Genomic DNA, 20,232 nt, shown 5'->3' on the forward strand with positions numbered 1-20,232 from the left:
CGTGGTGCTGAGGAATCCAATCCAGGGCTTTGTGCATGCTAGGCAAGCACTCTACCACTGAGCCACATTCCCAGCCCCTTTGGTATTTATTGGAGATAAGAATCTCTCATATTTATCTCCCAGGCTGGCTTTAAATCATGATCCTCAGATCTTAGCCTTCCGAGTAGCTAAGTTCAGCCACTGGTGCCTAATTTTAAAATAATTTAAAGAGAAGTCATGAGAATAGTGAAGAATATTCCATATATCCTTTCCTGAGGGAGGCTTAGCTATTGGTCATGTTTTGTCATCTTTGCTATTTACTTTCAGTTGTACATAGATATGAGCATATATTTGTGTGTAAATCTATATATTGTATGTGTGTCTGTAGTCATATGAGTCCTTCTTTCCCTTCTTCCTCTCCTTCCCCTGCTATTTTTTTTTTTTTTTTTGTGGCTTTAGGGTTTGAATTCAGGGCCTTGTTCTTGCCAGACACTTTACCACTTAAACTAAACCTCTATCCCTCAGTTTTTTCTTAAGACTGCAAACTTTTTCTTGAAGTCAGCCTGAACGAAGCCTTTGAGAGGCAGACCTTGCTCTGGAGACAAGTAGATCAACATTCTCATTACTTGCAAGATTCTTTCTTTGCAGAATAATTTGTTACTTGCAGAAATTATTTAATATTTTTCTTTTGTCTTACACAATTTTAATCTCTTTACAGCGGCAGGCTATAAGACAAGTCATTAGACAGGCATCAGTGGCTCATACCTGTAATCCTGGCTACTCAGGAGGCTGAGATCTGAGGACCCCAGTTCAAAGCCAGCTCGGCAGGAAAGTTTGTGAGACTATTACCTCATTAACCACCAGAAAACTGGAAGTCGAGTTGTGGCTCAAATGGTATAGCACTAACCTTAAGCAGAAGAGCTCAGGGACCGCACCTAGGCCCAGAGTTCAAGCCCCATGACTGACCAAAAAAAAAAAAAAAGTCAATATACACTCAAAAAAATCCTTAGGATTTTTTGTCATATGAAACAACATATAGTTGTTGAACTCATGGAACTATATATTATTATTTATTTAAAATTTTTTTATTATAAAGATGATGTACAGAGGAGTTACAGTTATATGTCAGTTAAAGAGTACATTTCTTTTGGACAATGTCACCCCTTCCCTTGCTCTCCCCCATTAGTTTTGAAAACATGAAATGGCCAAATGAATTCTCCTTTTTTTGTTACTGGTTATTAATATTTTTAAGTTTTTGTTTTTTAATGTTAATTTTATTGTCAAGGTGATGTACAGAGGGGTTACAGTTACCATAAGTAAGGTAGTGATTACATTTATTGTCTAACTTGTTACACCCTCCCCCATTTTTCTCCCTCCCTACTGTCCAATCCCCTTCCCCAAATTGTACAGATCATTTCCATCATATTGCCTTGTGAGTATCGCTGTTGCATAGGTTCCCCCTTTGACCTTTGTTTTAACATTTTGTTGTTGCCCTTCCCTTCCCTAGTTCAGCTAAATGTATATATAATACCCAGGGAACCAAAATAGAATACAGTGACAACAGTGGATAAAACATAGAGGGTGGGGAAACAAAAAAGAAAAAAGAGATCACGTAGTACATTGAGAACAACAACAAAGAAAAACCTCTTGTGTCCTTGTCTTGGTGTTCATTTTGCTTAGCATCATCTTATGGTCATATGTATATGACCATATGTATATGATCATAGATGAGCTATTCTGCTCATCAGCTAAGATTATCTTAGATGTATACTTATTATTATAAATAAGGGAGACCATGGGACCTATGTTTCTTTGGGTCTGGCTTATTCACTTAATAAGATTTTTTCCATGTCCTTCTATTTCCTTACAAATAGGGCAGTGCCATTCTTTCTGATGGGAGTGTAGAATAACATCTATGTCTGTCTGTCTGTCTGTCTGTCTATCTATCTATCTATCTATCTATCTATCTATCTATCTATCTATCTATCTATCTATCTATCTCTATCTATCTATCTATATGTGCCATATTTTCTTGATCCATTCATCTACTGAGGGGCATCTGGGTTGGTTCCATATCTTAGCTATGGTAAATAGTGCTACAATAAACATAGTTGTGCTGGTAGCTTTAGTATAGCCTTGTTTGTGATCCTTTGGGTAAATGCCCAAAAGTGGGATTGCTGAGTCATAGGGGAGCTCTATGTGGAGTCTTTTGAGGAACCTCTATACTACTTTCCAAAGTGATTGAACAAGTTTACACAGTGCAGTAGGGTTCCCTTTTGGCTATATCCCCTCCAGCATCTGTTATTAGATTTCTTGATTATAGCCTTTCAAACTGGTGTGAGGTAGAATCTCAGTGTTGTTTTGATTTGCTTTTCTTTTATGGCCAGCAGAGTTGAGCATTTCTTCATGTGTCTATTGGCCATTCTTATTTCCTCTCCGGAGAAGTCTCTCTTTAAGTCTTTAGCCCACTTATTAATCGGGCAGTTGTTTCTTTGAAGATTTGATTTGGGGGGATTTAATTTTTTGAGGTCTAATTATTTTAGATATGTGGCTCCTGTCTGTTGTATGACTAGTGAAGATCTTCTCTCAATCTGTGGATGTCTATTGATCTTGCTAGCTATGTCCTTTGCCACACAGAAGCTCCGCAGTTTCATGCAATCCCATTTGTCCAACCTTTCTTAGATTTGTTGTGTTTCTGGGTCTCTATTAAGAACATTTTGGCCTGTGCCAAGGAGACCTAGGGTTTCTTCTATTCCTTCCTGTAATGTTTTCAGGGTGTCTGCTTTTACCTCAAGGTCTTTGTTCCATTTGGAATTGATTCTGGTGTGGGGTGATATATAAGGATCTAGCTTTAGTTTTCTACAGGTGTTTAGCCATTTTTGCCAGCACCATTTACTCAAGAGGCTGTCTTTCTTCTACTCTATTTTTTAGCTCCCTTATGGAAAATTAGGTGGCTTTAGGTCTAGTGGGTTCATTTCTGGGTCTTCAGTTCTATTGGTCATCAGATCTGTTCTTGTGCCAGTACCAAGCTGTTTTGATTACTGTAGCTTTTTTTTTTTTATTGTGAAAATACCATACAAAGGGGTTACAATTACATGGGCAAGATAATGAGTACATTTCTTATCAAACATTGTTGCCTCCTCCTTTGTTTCCCCTTCCCATCCCTTCTCATCACCCCCGCCCCCCCACTGTAGCTTTGTAATAGAGTTTGAAGTTTGGTATTGATATTCCTCCAGTACTGTTCTTTCTGCTAAGGATTGTTTTTGCTATTCTGAGTCTTTTATTGTTCCATATGAATTTTTCGATTGCTTTCTCTATTTTATTAAAGAATGAGATTGAGATATTGATGGGTATTGCATTGAATTTGTAGATAGCCTTTGGCAGTATTCTCATTTTCACAATGTTAATCCTCCCAATCCAGGAGCATAGTTTTTCTACTTTCTTAGTTCTGCTTTAATTTCCTTTTTCAGATTTTTTAAAAGTTTTCTTCGTAGAGGTCTTTCATTTCTTTAGTTAGCTCCTAGGTATTTTATTTGGGGGGGGGCTATCACAAAAGGATTTGCTTTCCTGATTTCAGCCTTGTTCTTCTCATTATTACCATATAGAAAAGCCAATGATAATCCTTCCTTTGAGTTAGAAAGAAACAGCTTGGTTAAGACGTGGACGTTTCTGTTTTCAGAAGGCTCAGAGGCCCTCCTCCTTCCCTTATGGGTCCCATGGATTGAAAACCATGATTTGGAACCCTCTTTTTAATAGTAGGTGAGAGGCAAGTTAGAGTAAAAGGTGCAGTCGGGAGGTTGAGGCAGGAAAATAGCAAATTTAAGGCCAACAATGGTTGTAGACTGACTTAAAAAAATTAAAAAGTGGAAGTTGAGCCCTGATGCCTCCAAGGTACTCAGGTAGCTGAGATCTGAGGATTGCAATTTGAAGTTGGCCTATGAGAGGGGCTGGGAAGGTGGCTCAGTGGTAGAGCGCTTGCCTTGCATGCATGAGGCCCTGGGTTCCATTCCCCAGCACCACATAAGCAAAAAGGAAAAAAAGCCAGAAGTGGCGCTGTGGCTCAAGTGGTAGAGCGCTAGCCTTGAGCTGAAGAGCTGAGGGACAGTGCCAGGCCCAGAGTTCAGGCCCCATGACCGGACCCCCTCACCAAAAAAAAAAAGCCTATGAGACTCTTAATTCCAATGAAACAGCAAAAACCTGGAAGTGGAGCTGTGGCTCAAGGGATAGAGTAATATAAGCCTTGATTGTCAAAGCCAAGCAGGAGCTAGAGGCGCCGAGTTCATGTCCCTCTACTGACACAAGTTAAAAAGAAGCTGAGAATTAGATGTTCAGGGACACAGTTGGCTGAGGGCTGCGAGGTCAAAGGGCTCCATCATCCACCTGCTTCGAGAAGGACTGCGGTGTGGCGTTGGTGAACTTGATTATCTAGGTGAGGAGCAGCATAGAGATCATTGTTCTTCTGTGACTTTTTAAAAGCTTTTCTCCCCTCACCAAGTTCACATCACCAGCTCCCCTGTTTCCAAACTTCCTATGCCCCCTGGCACCCTGATAATATAAGCGTGATGACAAACTGGACTCTTAGACCAGTCTCAGGAGGGAGAATGAGGAAGGGGGTTACTCTGATGAAGCTGCACTGCATCCAGACACAGATCTGTTGAAATCAAGCCCCCTTAGCCCTCTCACTGGTGCTTACAAGTGAACGCACTGATTTCCTCACAGCTCTTTCTGAACAGTATCTCCTTGTAGGTCCCTTTTCTCCAGAGGCCCTCGTTCCTTCCTGCAATGTCCTTTCCCTATTCCCAGTGTCTGCCACCGGGTTGAGAGCTCCCCTCCCCTCCTCGTCACTGTCCTTCCTGCTTTCCTCCATTGAGATTTCAAGCCTGCAATGCCCAGACCTGTTCTCTGACCACCCAGGTCCTTCAAACAACCGTATCTTTACCAAATCCAAAAACTGCTCCCCACCCTTCGGGCTGCTGACCAAAATTGGTCCTATTGAACTTACCTCTGAGCCTGAAGACATATCAACATGGAGTGTACCCAGCTTTACAAAGCTGAACCATTCACGGTACTGATAATCTACTGGTTTTAAGCCAGAAAGGCTACTCATTACAGATACAATGCTTTGCTTAGTCTTTTTGAAAAGATTTTTGGTTCAAGTCCACACTCTTCTGCTACATTTTGTGGTATTGCGGGGGGTTGAATCCAGAGTCTTGTGAATGCTAGGCAAGTGCTCTGACACTTGAGCCATAAACCCGTCTTCAAGTATTTATAAAACATGGTTTTGGTGGGATATGGTGGTGTATGCAGAAATCCCAGCACGTAGATATTTGAGGCAAGAGGATCTGGAGTTTAATGTCAGTCTGATCTATGTAGTGAGACTGTTTAAACAACAACAGCACCAACAGCAAGCAGTCCTGGGGTTGTAGAGTGCTTGCTTATCATATGCAAGGCCCTGGGTTCCATCCTCCAGCAGGTTTAGTTGTTTTTTTGTTTTTTGTTTTTTCTTTCTTGGTACTAAGGCTTGAATTCAGGGTTTCATGCTTTGTAGGTTTGCTTGTTCAGCTGGTGCTCTACTACTTGGTTCATGCCTCTTGTTCACCTTTTTGCTACTTATTTTGGAGATGGACTCTCAGGGTATTTTCTGCTCTCGTTGGCTTTGAACCACAATCCTTAACTCTTCGACTTCTGATAGGTAGGGTTACCAGGGTGAGCCATTGGCTTAAAGCTTGGTTTTCTGTACTTCTGACCCTCAGACCTATGAATCCTGGATCTATGTCTAGATCCCCAGAGAAGGCTTTTGATGTGGTGAATTTACTTGTATAGAAACATTATAACTTGGCCTATCATGACTAGACTCAGGTTAAAAAGTTCTGTTCTTAGAAAATACATCTTAAGGACGGGGAATGTGGCTTAGTGGTACAGTGTTTGCTTAGCATGCATGAAGCCTTGGGTTCAATTCCTCAGTACCACATACACAGAAAAAGCCAGAAGTGGTGCTATGGCTCAAGTGGTAGAGCACTAGCCTTGAGCAAAAGAAGCTCAAGTCCCAGGATTGGTTTAAAAAAAAGAAAAGGAAATATATCTTAACTTTTTTTTTTTTTGGTCCAGTCATGGGGCCTGAACTCTGGGCCTGGGCGCTGTCCCTCAGCTCAAGGCTAGCGCTCTACCACTTGAGCCACAGTGCCACTTCTGTCTTTTTTTTTTTTTATTTTTTTTACTTATGTGGTGCTGAGGAATCGAACCCAGGGCCTCATGCATGTAAGGCAAGCGCTCTACCACTGAGTCACCTTCCCAGCCCCAACATTTTTTATTGTTAATAAAAAGGTGATGTACAGAGGGCTTGCAGTTATATAAGTCAGGTAAAGAGTATATTTCTTTTTGGACAATGCATTTTTGTTTTGGTGCCAGGACTATAGCTTGAGCTCAGGACCAGGGCAGTATTATTTAGCTTTTTCCACTCAAGGCTGGTGCTCTACCATGTGAGCAACATCTCCACTTCTGGCTTTTTGGTGTTAATTGGAGATAGGAGTCGCATGGACTTCTCTGTCTGGGCTGGCCTCAAACTATGACCCTCAGATCTCAGCGTTAAGCCATCAGCATTGGGCTATGATACATCATTTGAATACAATAGCTCCTGGCCCTGTGTTAGCCTTGGATAAGGAAGGATAGGTCTTAACAACATTGAGGGCTTCTAATTTTAAGTAGATTTTGTGAGATGTCAATCTTACAGGGATCCAGAATTAAATTTTGCCTTACAGACTCAGTTGTGCATTCTAATGGGGTGAAGAGAACACCTGGTTTTCAAATGGGGAGCATTGGAAGTTCCTGGATGAGTTCTTACAAATTGTTCCTTCGATCTTGACTTTAGCTGCCCATGTTTCCCACCTGGAGAATGTGTCAGAGGAAGAAATGAACCGACTCCTGGGAATCGTGTTGGATGTGGAATATCTCTTCACCTGTGTGCACAAAGAGGAAGATGCAGATACCAAACAAGTTTATTTCTACCTGTTCAAGGTGAGATTGTCACATTTTACAAGGCTTAGCTCCTTAGTCTTCACTTAGTCTCCACGTGTCACTGCATGGGGGTGATGGCTTGGGTTCACTTGCATTGGGCTTTTAGGGTTTGCTAAAGCTGTGTGTGTGTGTGTGTGTGTGTGTGTGTGCGTGCGTGCGTGCGTGCGTGCGTGTGTGTGTGTGTGTGCGTGCGTGCGTGCGTGTGTGTGTGTGTGTGTGTGTGTGTGTGTGCGTGAGCCTTGGTACTGGGGCTTGAACTCCAGGCATGGGTGCTGCCCTTGAGCTCTTTGTGCTCGAAGCTGGCACTCTACCACTTGAGCCACACTTCCACTTTGAGATTTCTAATACTTAACTGGTGATAAGAGTCTCATGGACTATCCTGCCTGGGCTGGCCTTGTTGGGCGATGATCCGGGTATCTCAGTCTCCTGAGTAGCTAGGATCACGGACGTGAGCCCTCTCTGCCCAACAAGCAGGCATTTCTCCATGATAGGGTCTCTAAAATGCCCGTCATACTTTGGACCTACTGTATTCTTCACAGTTGTCTGCAAAATTGAGTCTTTTTGGTGGTGAGTGGCAAGATTTTACTCTGTGGCTCAGATGGCCTTGAATTTATCTTCCTGCAGCAGCCTCCCATATACTGACGTTATACATACCACAGCAGATCAGAACAAACTGCTAGAATCAAGTACCTTGATTTTCATGAGATTGTAGATTTCTTTCCATCCAGCCAACAAATATTTACGGGACATCTGTAATGTGCTAATGTGCATGGTCCTAACGAGTATGAGGGAGAGGTCAATGGACAAGACAAAATCTTTCCCAACTTGGAGTTTATATTTTAGACAACCAACAAGGCAACGGGATATCCTCAGGCAGAGATGAGCATTGGGAAGAGAAACAAAGTGTGGTAGGGTAAGTGGAGTCAGGATGGCTAGCCTGGTGGCCGGCAGGGGCCTGTCAGGGAGATGGAAGTTGAGCAGAAGTCTGAGTGGGAGCTAGGCGCCATCTCTGCCAGGGACTGGGCGGACACCTTCCAGGCCGGTGGAACAACATCCAAACTGGGTCTCAGGCAAGCACAGTGTGGTGCAGGAAGACCAAACCAGCATGGTGGAGCCCAGTGAGCTCTGTCTTCACTTATGACTTTCCAGCATGGTCTTGGCATCTTACCCGCTGTCCTCTGAGCCTGGCTGACCCTAGTCACTCACTGCTGTCTCTGTCTGCCTGGTTCTCCTGCTGTCTGTGAGGATCACAGTGGCTCAGTATCGCCCACACATCTGCATCTCCTCAAGCTTCTGCTCACACTCTGGTGTGAGAGGGACATTGGTAGTGAGATGGACAGAAAACTTCAGCTTGCCAAAATAGATTCATAAAGGAAGCCAAGAGGAGGATCATGAAAACAAACAACAGAGCTGCCATTGATGGCGTGGAAATGCGACTGTATTGTGTAACCCTTCTGAGGATGTCAGAGAGTTAAACACAACCACTCAGAATTTATGGCCAAGGAAAGTTTGCCTCTTTTTATTTGTTTGTCTTTTGAGACTTGGTCTTGCTCTAAAGTCCACCTAGGCTGACCTCCATCTCTTGTCTCCACTTCCCAAGTGCTGGGATTATAGACGTATACCACCTTGCCTGGAAAGTTTGCCTCTCTAGATAAGAGGTGTTGTGTATAGTGGACAGTTAATAAAATGAATATCGGGGAGTTGAAACATGTTTTTTTTTTAAATTTTGGAGGGAGAACACATGAATGTAGATAGAAGGGTGGGGAAATAAGAGTCATAATGCTCAATGTACATATGTGAGAATGGAACCAGGTAAATTGAAGGGATGAGTGGGGTTGGAAAGCCAGGATGGAGAGGAATGGTAGAAGGAGTCACATGGATCAAGATACATACTTATAAACTGATTTGTTGACTTGAAATCTCTTTAATTAAAGATAATTTTTAAAAAGAGTAGGTTAAAAAAATAAAGAAATAAGAGATGTGTCTGGGCTCTGATGGCTTGTACCTATAATCCTAGCTACTTAGGAGGCTGAGATCTGAGGATCATGGTTTGAAGCCAGCCAGGGCAGGAAACTTAACTACTCAAAAAAGCTGGCAGTGGTGCTGTGGCTCAAGTGGTAGAATGCTTGCTTTGAGCAAAAGAAGCTGAGAAGCAGTGCCCAGGCCCTGAGTTAAAGCCCAGGACTAGCAAGAAAAAAGAAAAAGAAGTAAGAGAAGAGATGTGTTGTATTTTTTATGTGCATATTTGTGCCCATCCTAGGTCTTTTTTTTGGGGGGGGGCAGTCCTGGGGCTTGAACTCAGGGCCTGGGCACTGTCCTTGAGTTTCTTTTTTTTTTTTTTTGGTCCAGTCGTGGGGCCTGAACTCTGGGCCTGGGCGCTGTCCCTCAGCTCTTCAGCTCAAGGCTAGCACTCTACCACTTGAGCCACAGCACCACTTCCGGCTTTCTTTTTGCTTATGTGGTGCTGGGGAATCGAACCCAAGGCCTCAGGCATGCAAGGCAAGCGCTCTACCACTGAGCCACCTTCCCAGCCCTTGAGTTTCTTTTTGCTCACGACTAGCACTTAAGCCACAACACCACCTCTGGCTTTTTCTGTTTATGTGGTACTGAGGAATCGAACCCAGGGCTTCATGTATGCTAGGCAAGCACTCTAAGGCCACATTCTTAAACTCAGGGCCTAGGCACTCTCCCAAGTACTCTACCACTTGAGCCACAGATCCACTTCCAGGTTTTTGGTGGTTAATTGAAGAGTCTTGTGGACTTTTCCTGCTGGGGCTGGTTCAAACCACAGTCCTCAGATCTCAGCCTCCTGACTAGCTAGGATAACAGGCCTGAGCCAATGGTGCCCAACCTATAATTTTTTAAAATTATTAAATAGTTGTACAAAGATGACACAATTCTGTAAGTCAGGTTATGAAAACAATGCAAATGCAGTTCTATCATATCCAATATACGTTATGTAAAAATTGAACTATATAACCTGAGGGTGGGATGGTGGGGAGAAAAACGGCGGGGGGGGGGGCGGGAGGGGGGAAAGGGGGAGGGGTGGGTAGGAGGGAGGCGGGGAGGGATGTAGGAGGATGACATTGATCGAGAATCATTGTAATTTTTTTAATGGGGTAAGTTTTCTATAAAAATCGAGAAGTCATTTCTTAAAATTTTTGTTAACATAAATTAATTGTACAAAGGGTCTTCATTGTTCATTGTAATATTTCCAACATGAATATGATGTACTTGAACTTCACCCCATATCTATTACTTTTTTCTTCTTTCTTTCTTTCTTTTTTTCTTCCTTTCCCTCCTTCTCTCTCTCCCTCTTTCCTTCCCTCCTTCTCTCCCTCTTTCCTTCCCTCCCTCCTTCCCTCCTTCCCTCCTTCCTTTCTTTCTTTCCTTCCTTTCCTTTCTTTCTTTCCTTCCTTTCCTTTCTTTCTTTCCTTCCTTCCTTTCCTTTCCTTCCTTCCTTCCTTCCTTCCTTCCTTCCTTCCTTCCTTCCTTCCTTCCTTCCTTCCTTCCTTTCCTTTCTTTCCTTCCCTTTCTTTCTTTCCTTTCTTTCCTTCCTTCCTTCCTCCCTCTCTCCCTCCCTCCTTCCTTCTTTCTTTCCCTCCTTCCCTCCTTCCCTCCTTCCCTCCTTCCCTCCTTCCCTCCCTCCTTCCTTCCTTCCTTCCTTCCTTCCTTCCTTCCTTCCTTCCTTCCTTCCTTCCTTCCTTCCTTCCTTCCTTCCTTCCTTCTCTCCCTCTTCCCTTCCCCTCTTCTCTCTTTCTTTCTTTGGTACTGGAGTTTTAACTCAAGCCCTTAAACCTTGGCAGGTAGGTGTCTACCATTTCAGCTGTGCTTTTTAGCTGGTTATTTTGAAGATGGAGCCTAGTGAATTTTACTGCCTGAACTGGCCTTAGCACCAAGACCCTCCAGATTGCAGCCTCCTGAGTAGCTAGAATTATAGGCATGTACTAGAGAAATAGGAGGCTACAAGGTAGAGAAGTGGTTTTTTTGTTTTTTTAATGTCTATTTTGTTGAACAATTTATAATGTCTATTTTGCTGAACTAATGCAAAGAACACCTCCTGCTCCTTTTTTTGTGAGGATTTCACCTTGCTGGAAACTTATGAAGCTTCAGGTATGGTTAGATACAGGTACTCCCATGAGGTGTTTGGGACTCTATCTTTCTTTTCTCTTTATTTCCCCTCCCCTCCCCTCCCCTCCCCTCCCCTCCCCTCCCCTCCCCTCCCCTCCCCTCCCCTCCCCTCCCCTCGCTTCTGGTACCTTACAGTATTGTTCTTCTCCCTCTCCCCCCCCCCAGCAGTGGGCATTGAACCTATTACTGAATAGGTCAGGAACTAGTGCTCTTACACTAACAAGCTTCCTCCTCAGCCCTCTGATGATGATTTTTATAGGACAAGTCATAATTAAGTTTCTTATTGAGCTTCATGTTTTGCCTTGGTTGCTGTGAATCTCAGTACAAATTCTATATCTAGTTACTATAGGGTTTTTCTTTTCCTGAAATTATTATTTGATCTATACTTTTTCCTCTTGTTTCATTAGCTATTTTTTTTCTTTATTGTACTAATAGGGGTTTGGAGGTGGATAGAAGACAAGACTAGAAGGGGGCATTCTAGTTTTTAAGTTTTGGAAAGTTATTAGAGTAAGAGAGAGAGAGGAGAGAGGCGGGGAGGGAGCTGAATTCCCACAGCCATCAGCAGCCACCAGACCACTCCAGGTGATAGCTTGTTGACATGGCTGTGAGGCCTGGCCTGAGTCATCAGATTGAAGCCTGGCAGCGTCTTACTATTTAGAGCTTCTTTGGGAAAAGATCTTAGTTGGAAAACAAGGTCTGCATGGCTGCAGCTATGATTTGTGTTGGCCCCACGCTCCTGGCAGCTCCTCTGCCCTCTGGAAGCGAAGGTGGTGTCAGCCTTTCCATCCTCTCAGCCTCCTTGGTTCCTAGCCAGCCAAGCAGGCCAGAAAGCTTTGCCCTGCTTAGGAGTTTATTTTTTCTCTGTTTCTTTCCTACTCTATGATTAAATAACAGTGTAACTACATACTATATTTGCTTCGAAGAACATAATCCAAACTATACTTTATTCTCTCCACCCCCGCCCCCTTCTTTTGGTGTGCCAATACTTGGGTTTGAACTCAGGGCCAGGGTGCTGTTCCTTAGTTGTTTAACCCAAGGCTAGTGCTCTACCACTTGAGCCACAGCTCTGCTTCCAGTCAGCTTTGTGTGTGTGTGTGTGTGTGTGTATGCACGCTCACATGTGCCAATCCTGGGGCTTAAACTCTGCGCCTGGGCTCTGTCCTTGAGCTTTTGTGCTCAAGGCTAGTGCTCTACCGTTTGAGCCACAGCTCCACTTCCAGGTTTTTTGGTGGTTAATTGGAGATAAGAAGCTCATGGAATTTCCTGCCTCGACTGGCTTTCAACCTCAACCTTCAGATCCCGGTCTCCTGTATAGCTAAGATAACAAGTTAGAGCCTTGGAACACCCTACACTTTCAGCTTTTTGGTGGTTAAAGGAGCTAGGAGTGTCATGGACTTTGGTTCTGCCCCAGCTGGCCTTGAACTGTGACTCAGATCTCAGCCTCCTGAGTAGCTAGGGTTGTAGATGTCAGCCACCTGCACCCAAGTGTTTAAAGATCTCACTTTGTAGTCCAGGCGGGCCTTGAACTAAGATTAATGTGTTCTCTTAATATGTTGAATGAGAAATGTCTGAGGGGAAGGAATAGATGGGATGGGGCCGGGAGATGGTGTAAGGGGAAACTGATCAAGAAGCACTGGGTGCTTAGATGGACATATTAAGTTGTAATCCCTGGTACAGCCATTTGAAGTTCAGAAAATAAAAATAAGATGCTTGTAGGTTTATGCTTTGTCATTTTGTAGATGGATACATTGAGTTAAATACCTCCCCACCTCACATCATTTTATTTCCAAATTAAAAACTTGGGCCAGGTTCCTAAGTGGTCATGTTTAACTCAGAAAAAAAAAAAAACTGGCACCAAGAATTACTTATAATTAAATATGATGATTTGTTTTTATATGTTCTTTTTCTTTTCTAATTCTTTTTTTTTTTTAATCAGTCCTGGGGATTGAACTCAAGGCTTGGGCACTATCCTTGAGCTTCTTTTGCTCAAGGCTAGCACTCAACCACTTGAGCCACAGCCCCACGTCAGGCCTTTTCTGTTTATATGGTACTGAGGAATTGAACCCAGGCTTCATGCTTGCTAGGCAAGCACTCAACCACTGAGCCACGTTTTACCAACTCTCACATTTATATGTTCTTAAGAACACATACAGTGCTTACCCTCTTTGCAAATTTACCTTTTGTAAAGATGGACAGAAAACACGAGAAGGATTGGTAAGGGTTCTGTCTTCATAGCTTAAGATACTGCTAGGAGTTTAGGTCGTTGTAGGACACAGCTCTGTGGTGCATCTGAGCATTCTTTTTTAATTTTTTCTTTCTTTTTCTCTCCCCTTCCTTCCTCTCCTCTCCCCTCCCTTGCCCTCTTCTCCCTTCCTCTTCTCCCAGTTCTGTAGCTTGAACTCAGAGTCCTAAGTTCTCAGGGCCTCAAGCTCTCATTCAAATCCAGCCCTTTCTACTCATGGCTCATGCTGTACCACTTAAGTCATGCCTCCAGTCTGGCCTTTTTCTGATTGAAGATGAAGTATTGTGAACTCTTCTGCAGCTCTGGCCTTGAACCTCAGTTAGCTGATCTCACCTCCCGAGTCCCTAGGATTAGCAGTATGAGCCACCAGGACTGATTGTGTCTGGTCATTTTTTAACCTGAGGATTCATCAGTTTCCTTTTGCTCCAGAGAAAATGGTGGGCTTGTTTCATTTTTATTAAAAGGGGAGCAAATGGGAAAAAGAGTGGAAGATCTACGTAGGTACAGGGCCATCTTATGACTGGCCCTTGTGTCAGGCGTATAGCAGGCTCAAGCTACGGTTGAAGGAAAAGCATTTCAATTTCAAACTTATTTTCAACTTAGTCCTTGGTAAGTGGTTCTGTGTTCCCTTTTCTTTATTTCCTCTCAGAGGGCTCTAAATTCCAATGGCAGGAATTAAGAGCAGCGATTTTGTTTTGTGGGTATCGAGAGATGCCAGAACACTTGGCCTGCCTTCTGCAGATGGAGGAGAAATGAAAATAGACGGCTACAGTCAACGTTGCTTCCAGAGGCCTTGCAATATCTCCCTTTCCAACCTGGCAGGGCCTGAGCTGGGGCCTTGGGTTATGCATAAGACATACAGCTGCTGTAGTCATCTCCTCTTCCTGCCACCACCACCACCACCACCATCATCATCATGATTATTTATTATCTTTAAGTAGTTGTGGAATAAAGGGGTTTCAGTTCACCTTGTCAGTGTGTAAGTACATTGCATCTTGATCCTTCTGTCCTGAAGAGAATCCTACTTTTTTCAGTGTCTAAGGGAGACAATACTCCAAGCTGCAGTTTCAGCAGACTAGTGGTGCCTGATAGGGCATCTGGTACTTTGTCCTGGGTTCTCTAGGCTGCTCAGATCCTTAAAAAATATCTGGCACCTTGTAGCTGTGGTTATGGGCATGAAGACACATTTGCATTATCTGATAGCTTGCCTTTTTGATTTAAGGATTTATTGACATATGGTTATGATAAATAGAATATGATAACTTCCTTAAAGGCTGTGTGTGCAAATGAGAGAGAGAGAATTAATTTTAAAAAATGATTCCTTTGCAGCTCTTGAGAAAGTCTATTTTACAAAGAGGAAAACCTGTGGTTGAAGGATCCTTGGAGAAGAAGCCCCCATTTGAAAAACCCAGTATTGAGCAGGTAAAAAGATGAGAAGCTGTTTTGTTTTGTTTTATGTCACCCTCGGGTCCTGAACTCAGGGCCTGAACAATGGCTTTTTGCTCAGGGCTGTTGCTTCCACTTCCAGCTTTTTGGTGGTTAATTGGACATAAAAGTCTCATGGACTTACCTGCCAGGGCTGGCTTTGGACCTTGCTTCTCAGAACTCAGCCTCCTGAGTAGATAGGATTGTAGGCACAAGCCACCAGCAACTGGTTTAAGAAGCTGTTTTTTGGTCTAATGCTACAGTTTTTTTTTCCCCTTTCTTTTTCTTTGTATAGTGCTGGCAAGTTACCTCAGGTCCTTGCGTATGCTAAAAATACCTCTGAGATACATCTCTAGGGTAAAGATCTCAGCCTCTTCTCTGTCCATTTCTCTACACATTTTTATCTTCCATTTTCCATCCTAGTTTGGAGATGTTCACCAAATCTGTAGAAATTATCTTGGATCACAAATACAGACCTCGCTTCAAGTTGTTCAAGTTGTTATAGACTTAGACTTCAGTAGGTATCTGGGAAAGAAAATAAATTACAAAGACCCAGCAATTAGTAAGAACTTTTTCTTCTCGTCGATGTCTCAAATTTGTCTTTGTCCTTTTGTTTGGCACTGTCTGAAAAAAATCCTACTGAGTGAATGTAGTGGTAATGTGAAAAATGTAAGTCTAGCAGAAAGAGTAAAACAAGAAAGGAGCATTTGCTGCTAGAAATTGACTTTCTGTCCCATTATGATTCTGGGAAGGGAGCCACTTTACACAGAAAGTCAGGTTAAATGTGTAGATGTTTTCTGTTATGTGTTGTGGGAAGATGCATGGTTATTTTAATCCTTGTTTGGTGAATCTCAAAACACTCAGGACTGAATTTCTTCTCTTCCCTCTTTCCTTCACTCCCAGCTTCCCTCTTTCTCTCCCTCTTGCCTTCTTTCCTTCTCTCTGTCTCTCATCCCTTCTTCTTTCTTTCTTCCTCTTCTCTCTTCTCCCTCCCCCCACTTGTTTTGTGGTGCTACAGATTGAACACAGGGCCTCACTTAGGCTAGCGAAGTGCTTTCTGGCCACCCACACCCTCAGCTCCTATATTGATACTTTTTTTTTCCCTTCTTTTTTGGTGCTAGTACTGGGAGTATGAAATTAGTACCTTTGGGTTGTTCAGCTGGAGCCTTGGCTCCCACTCTTGTCCCCCCAAAGCAGCTTTTTGCTGCTTATTTTGGAAATGGAGTCTCTTCCTAGGTGGGCCTCAAACCTCAGCCCTCTAAATCTCAATCTCTCCAGTAGCTAGGATTTCAGGCATGAGCCACTGGTACTCAACCTCAGCTTTGTTTGAAAAAGTGCTTAAGGGGCTGGGAAGGTGGCTCAGTGGTAGAGCACTTGCCTTGCATGCATGAGGCCCTGGGTTCGATTCCTCAGCACCACATAAGCAGAAAAAAAAGCCGGAAGTGGTGCTGTGGCTCAAGTGGTAGAGCACTAGCCTTGGGCTGAAGAGCTGAGGGACAGCGCCCAGGCCCAGAGTTCAGGCCCCATGACCAGACCCTCCCCTCCTCCCCCCCCAACAACAAAAAAAAAAAAAAAAAAAGGAAAGAAAAAGTGCTTAACTTGGTATAAGATTTTTCTTCTGATATGATTAATAATAAAGTTTTAAATTTGTAGTGGTTCAGTTCACGGGTAGGTGTGGTTTGTTTATTTATTTATGTATTGGTTTTAACGTTCTTTTTTTTTCTTTTTGTTTTAATTTTCTTGAGAGAAGGTCTAGCTATGTACTTTAGGCTGGCCTGGAACTGAGACTCTCCTTGCCTTCACCTCCTGAGTTCTGGAACTACAGATGTGTGTCACCGTGCCTGGCTAGAAATTTTGTTTAGTTCAGTAAAAGATAAAATTTTGATTAAATTTTTACAAAGAAAAGCTTTATAATTATCCGAGAACTGCATTATATGTGAATGACTCTGCTGGTAGTGTAGTAGGATTTATTCTTCAGAAGAGCTATAATTTATTTTTTTAACTTTTATTTCTTTTTGTCTGTTGTGGGCTTGAACTCTGGGCCTGGGCACCATCTCTCAGCTCTTCAGCTCAAGGTGAGCACTCTACCACTTGAGCCACAGTGCCATTTCTGTTTTTTTTTTGGTGGTATATTGGAGATAAGAGTCTCATGGACTTTCCTACTTAGGCTGGCTTTGAACCATGATCTTCAGATATCAGCCTCCTGAGTAGCTAGGATTATAGGCATGAGCCACTGGTGCCCAGCAATTTATTGTTTAAAAGATTGTACTGGGGCTTGTAGTCAGGGCCTGAGGCTGTTTGTTAGCTTTTCTACTTAAGTCTGGTGCTCTTCCACTTATCATAGCGCCACTTTCAGGTTTTTTTTGGCGGTTAATTGGAGATAAACATCTCACCAACTTTTCTGTCCAGTCCGGTTTCAAACTGCAATCCTCAGAGCTCAGCCTCCTGAGTAGCAAGGATTACAGGTGTGAGCCACTAGTGCCCAGATAGTTCATGGTTTTTATTTTTGCTTTAATGCCTCAGGATTGAGGCAAACACAGAATAACCACTCCTAGTTTTTCTATCTTGATCTCTTTTCTACACTGACCTCGGGCACGATTCTCTCAGGACATAGTTGTTTCCTTTCAAGGCCAGAGGAGAAAACTTTGTGAATTTAAAAAAAAAAAAATCTGTTCTTTAGTGATAACCCCCAGTGGTTATAGATGCTGGTTATAGACGCAGGTGTTTAGAATCATGTGATTGCATAGCTTCAAGAATAATTTGCTCTCCATTTCAGGGTGTGAATAACTTTGTACAGTACAAATTCAGCCACCTGCCCTCCAAAGAAAGGCAAACAATCATTGAGTTGGCAAAGATGTTCCTAAACCGCATCAACTATTGGCATCTGGAGGCGCCGTCTCAGCGCCGACTGCGCTCTCCCAATGATGACATTTCTGGATACAAAGAAAACTACACAAGGTAAGCTGGTGATGAACTCTTTGCCCGCAGCGCCGCACAGAGCATGCAACAGACAGGAAATTACTGTGTTCCTCCGTGAGTGGAAGGTTGTCCAGTTATGATGGTGATTCCAGCTGTTTGGACAGAATGTTTGTATAATTAAGCTTTCCATTCCTGTCACAGTGTTCTAAGGGTCACGAATGGAGATCCTCCATCCAAACCTATGCCATCCAATATGATTGTTTCCTCAGGTGGCACTTGTGAACACTAGAGTGACCGCTTGAGAAGGGGCTAGAGTGACTCGAGATTTCATCTTAAAAAGTTACCATATGTGTATATAAAGTACTTTATTCATGTTCATTTCTAACACTTTCTTCCTCCTCCTCCTCCTCCTCCTCCTCCTCCTCCTCCTCCTCCTCCTCCTCCTCCTCCTCCTCCTCCTCCTTCTCTTCCTCTTTGTCCTCCTCCTTGTCTTCCTCCATTTCTTCCTTTTCTGTGAGGAATCTTGAGATGTGCTCAGGTTGGTGTCTCAAAGATATGATCCTCCTACTTTAACCTCCTAGGTGCTAAGACTGCAAGTGAGAGCTACATGCCCAGCTGGAATTGAAAGATTACACATGTGTGTATGTCACACGACACACATACAGTAACTTTTATATTTTTTATTGTCATAAAGGTGATGTACAGAGGTGTTACACTTACATAAGTCAGGTAATAAGTACATTTCTTTTTTTTTCAACAAAAAAACTTGTTTGTTGCTTAGGAAATCCAATAATGCATTCCATATTTAAGAGATCATTCAGTGTCAATAGTGTAGTTGTCATAATAACCAAATACTTTACGACCAAGTAGTTACATGACACTTAACATTTGAAAAGGATTTTATAATAGTAATGCACTTGCGAAGCTCCAAGAGCTAAGTAATCTGTATTCTTATTTTTTTCCAAATTCTTTATTATGATTAAGTGATTACATAATTCCCCAAATTTCACAGTATTGTGGGATAGTGAAGCTTAGTTTAAGTCACAAACACATTCTAACTTTCATGGGGCAAATTGTCTATCATGCTCTATAACATTTGTGAGTTCTATGAGCTTTGCAATACAGTTATTTCTTCCACGTTGGGTGATATGTACATTTCTGTTGTTTTGCATAGCGTCAGCTGTTCCCTCTTTCCCACTCATTTCCTCCCTCCCATCACTGCCATTGAGTTGCTTAGTTCATTTTGGTCAATGTCCAGTGTAGCTGATGGGTCCTGCTGTTGTATGTTTTTCCCTGATTCCTTCTAGTTCTGTGTCATCTTCCTGGTTTCCCTCCGGTGTGCACATATATACCATATGTGTGATCAGCAGTATGGGGTTATTTAGTAGTGATTCGACCAGATAAGTGGAAGTCCTTTGTTTCTTCAGCCTTGTTAATTTTGATGTATCACCTTATGTTTTGGATTTAACATCCACTTATCAGGGAGACTATGTGCAGTTTGTCTCTGTCTCTTTGCTCTTGGCTTACCTCACTCAACATGATTTCTTCTAGCTCCATCCATTTCCCTGCAAATGCCATTATTTTGTCCTTTCTAATGGCTGCACAATATTCCATTGTATATAGATACCACAATTTTTGGATCCATTCATCTGTGGTGGGGCATCTGGGTTGTTTCCATATCCTGGCTATTGTGAACAGTGCTGCAATAAATATGGAGGTGCACGTGTTCTTGTATCCTGGTTCCTGTTGTTCAGGATAGATGCCTAGAAGTGGTATGACTGGGTCATAAGGGAGGTCAATATTTAGCTTTCTGAGGACCCTCCAGACTGCTTTCCAAAGTGGTTGTATAAGTGTACATTCCCACCAGCAGTGTAATAGGGTTCCTCTTTCTCTGCATCCCCTCCAGCATTTGTCCTTGGCTGACTTGAGGATGTGGGACATTCTGACTGGGGTAAGGTGGCATCTCAGGGTTGTCTTTATTTGCATTTCCTTTACAACCAGGGATGGTGAACATTTCCTCATGTGTGAACATTTCCTCATGTGTTGCTTTGCCAAGTACATTTCTTTTTGAACAGTGTCATCCCCAGACAGTAACTTTTAAATGGTTGGAGACACGGTCCAAGTGGAACAAGTGCAAAACCCTGAATTCAAATTGCAGTGCTGAGTGAGCCTATTAAAAAAAAGGCCTTTGAAAGCTTTGTTTCCATATGCATGCATTTCTATTTGTAGTGGTAGAGACCGAGCAGGGCTTTGCACATGCGGGCTAAGCACTCTATCCCAGTTACATTTCCAGTCCCAGTAGTTATTATTTCTTAATGTTGATCACATGCAGAAACAACAGTATTTGTGATATATTGCAGATACCAAGTAGCTGGGGTTATAGGTGAAGCCAGTGATACCTAGCCACAATAACTCACATGAGAGATAGCAGATCTCTCAAAAATATGTCTTTTAACCCTATGGATGAACAATTGACAAGGTTGAATCTTGTCAAAGCCAAACCTCCAAATGCCTTTGCAACT

At 42.8% G+C, this 20,232-nt stretch overlaps 1 protein-coding gene across 3 annotated transcripts in view; it reads left to right on the top strand.

Annotated features, from left to right (window-relative positions):
* The window catches only part of Kat2b (lysine acetyltransferase 2B), a 103,697-nt gene that overhangs the window by 44,015 nt on the left and 39,450 nt on the right, over positions 1-20,232 (top strand). For all 3 annotated transcript variants that reach the window (XM_070018677.1, XM_070018678.1, XM_070018679.1), the window contains 3 exons: positions 6,848-6,993; positions 14,696-14,788; positions 17,568-17,749. In XM_070018677.1, the coding sequence (XP_069874778.1) occupies positions 6,848-6,993; positions 14,696-14,788; positions 17,568-17,749 (421 nt within the window). The remainder of the gene's footprint in view (positions 1-6,847; positions 6,994-14,695; positions 14,789-17,567; positions 17,750-20,232) is intronic.

Source organism: Dipodomys merriami, unplaced genomic scaffold (assembly GCF_024711535.1).
Source record: "Dipodomys merriami isolate MVZ:Mamm:240054 unplaced genomic scaffold, mDipMer1.0.p SCAF_13, whole genome shotgun sequence".
In the NCBI taxonomy this organism is placed as follows: Eukaryota; Metazoa; Chordata; class Mammalia; order Rodentia; family Heteromyidae; genus Dipodomys; species Dipodomys merriami.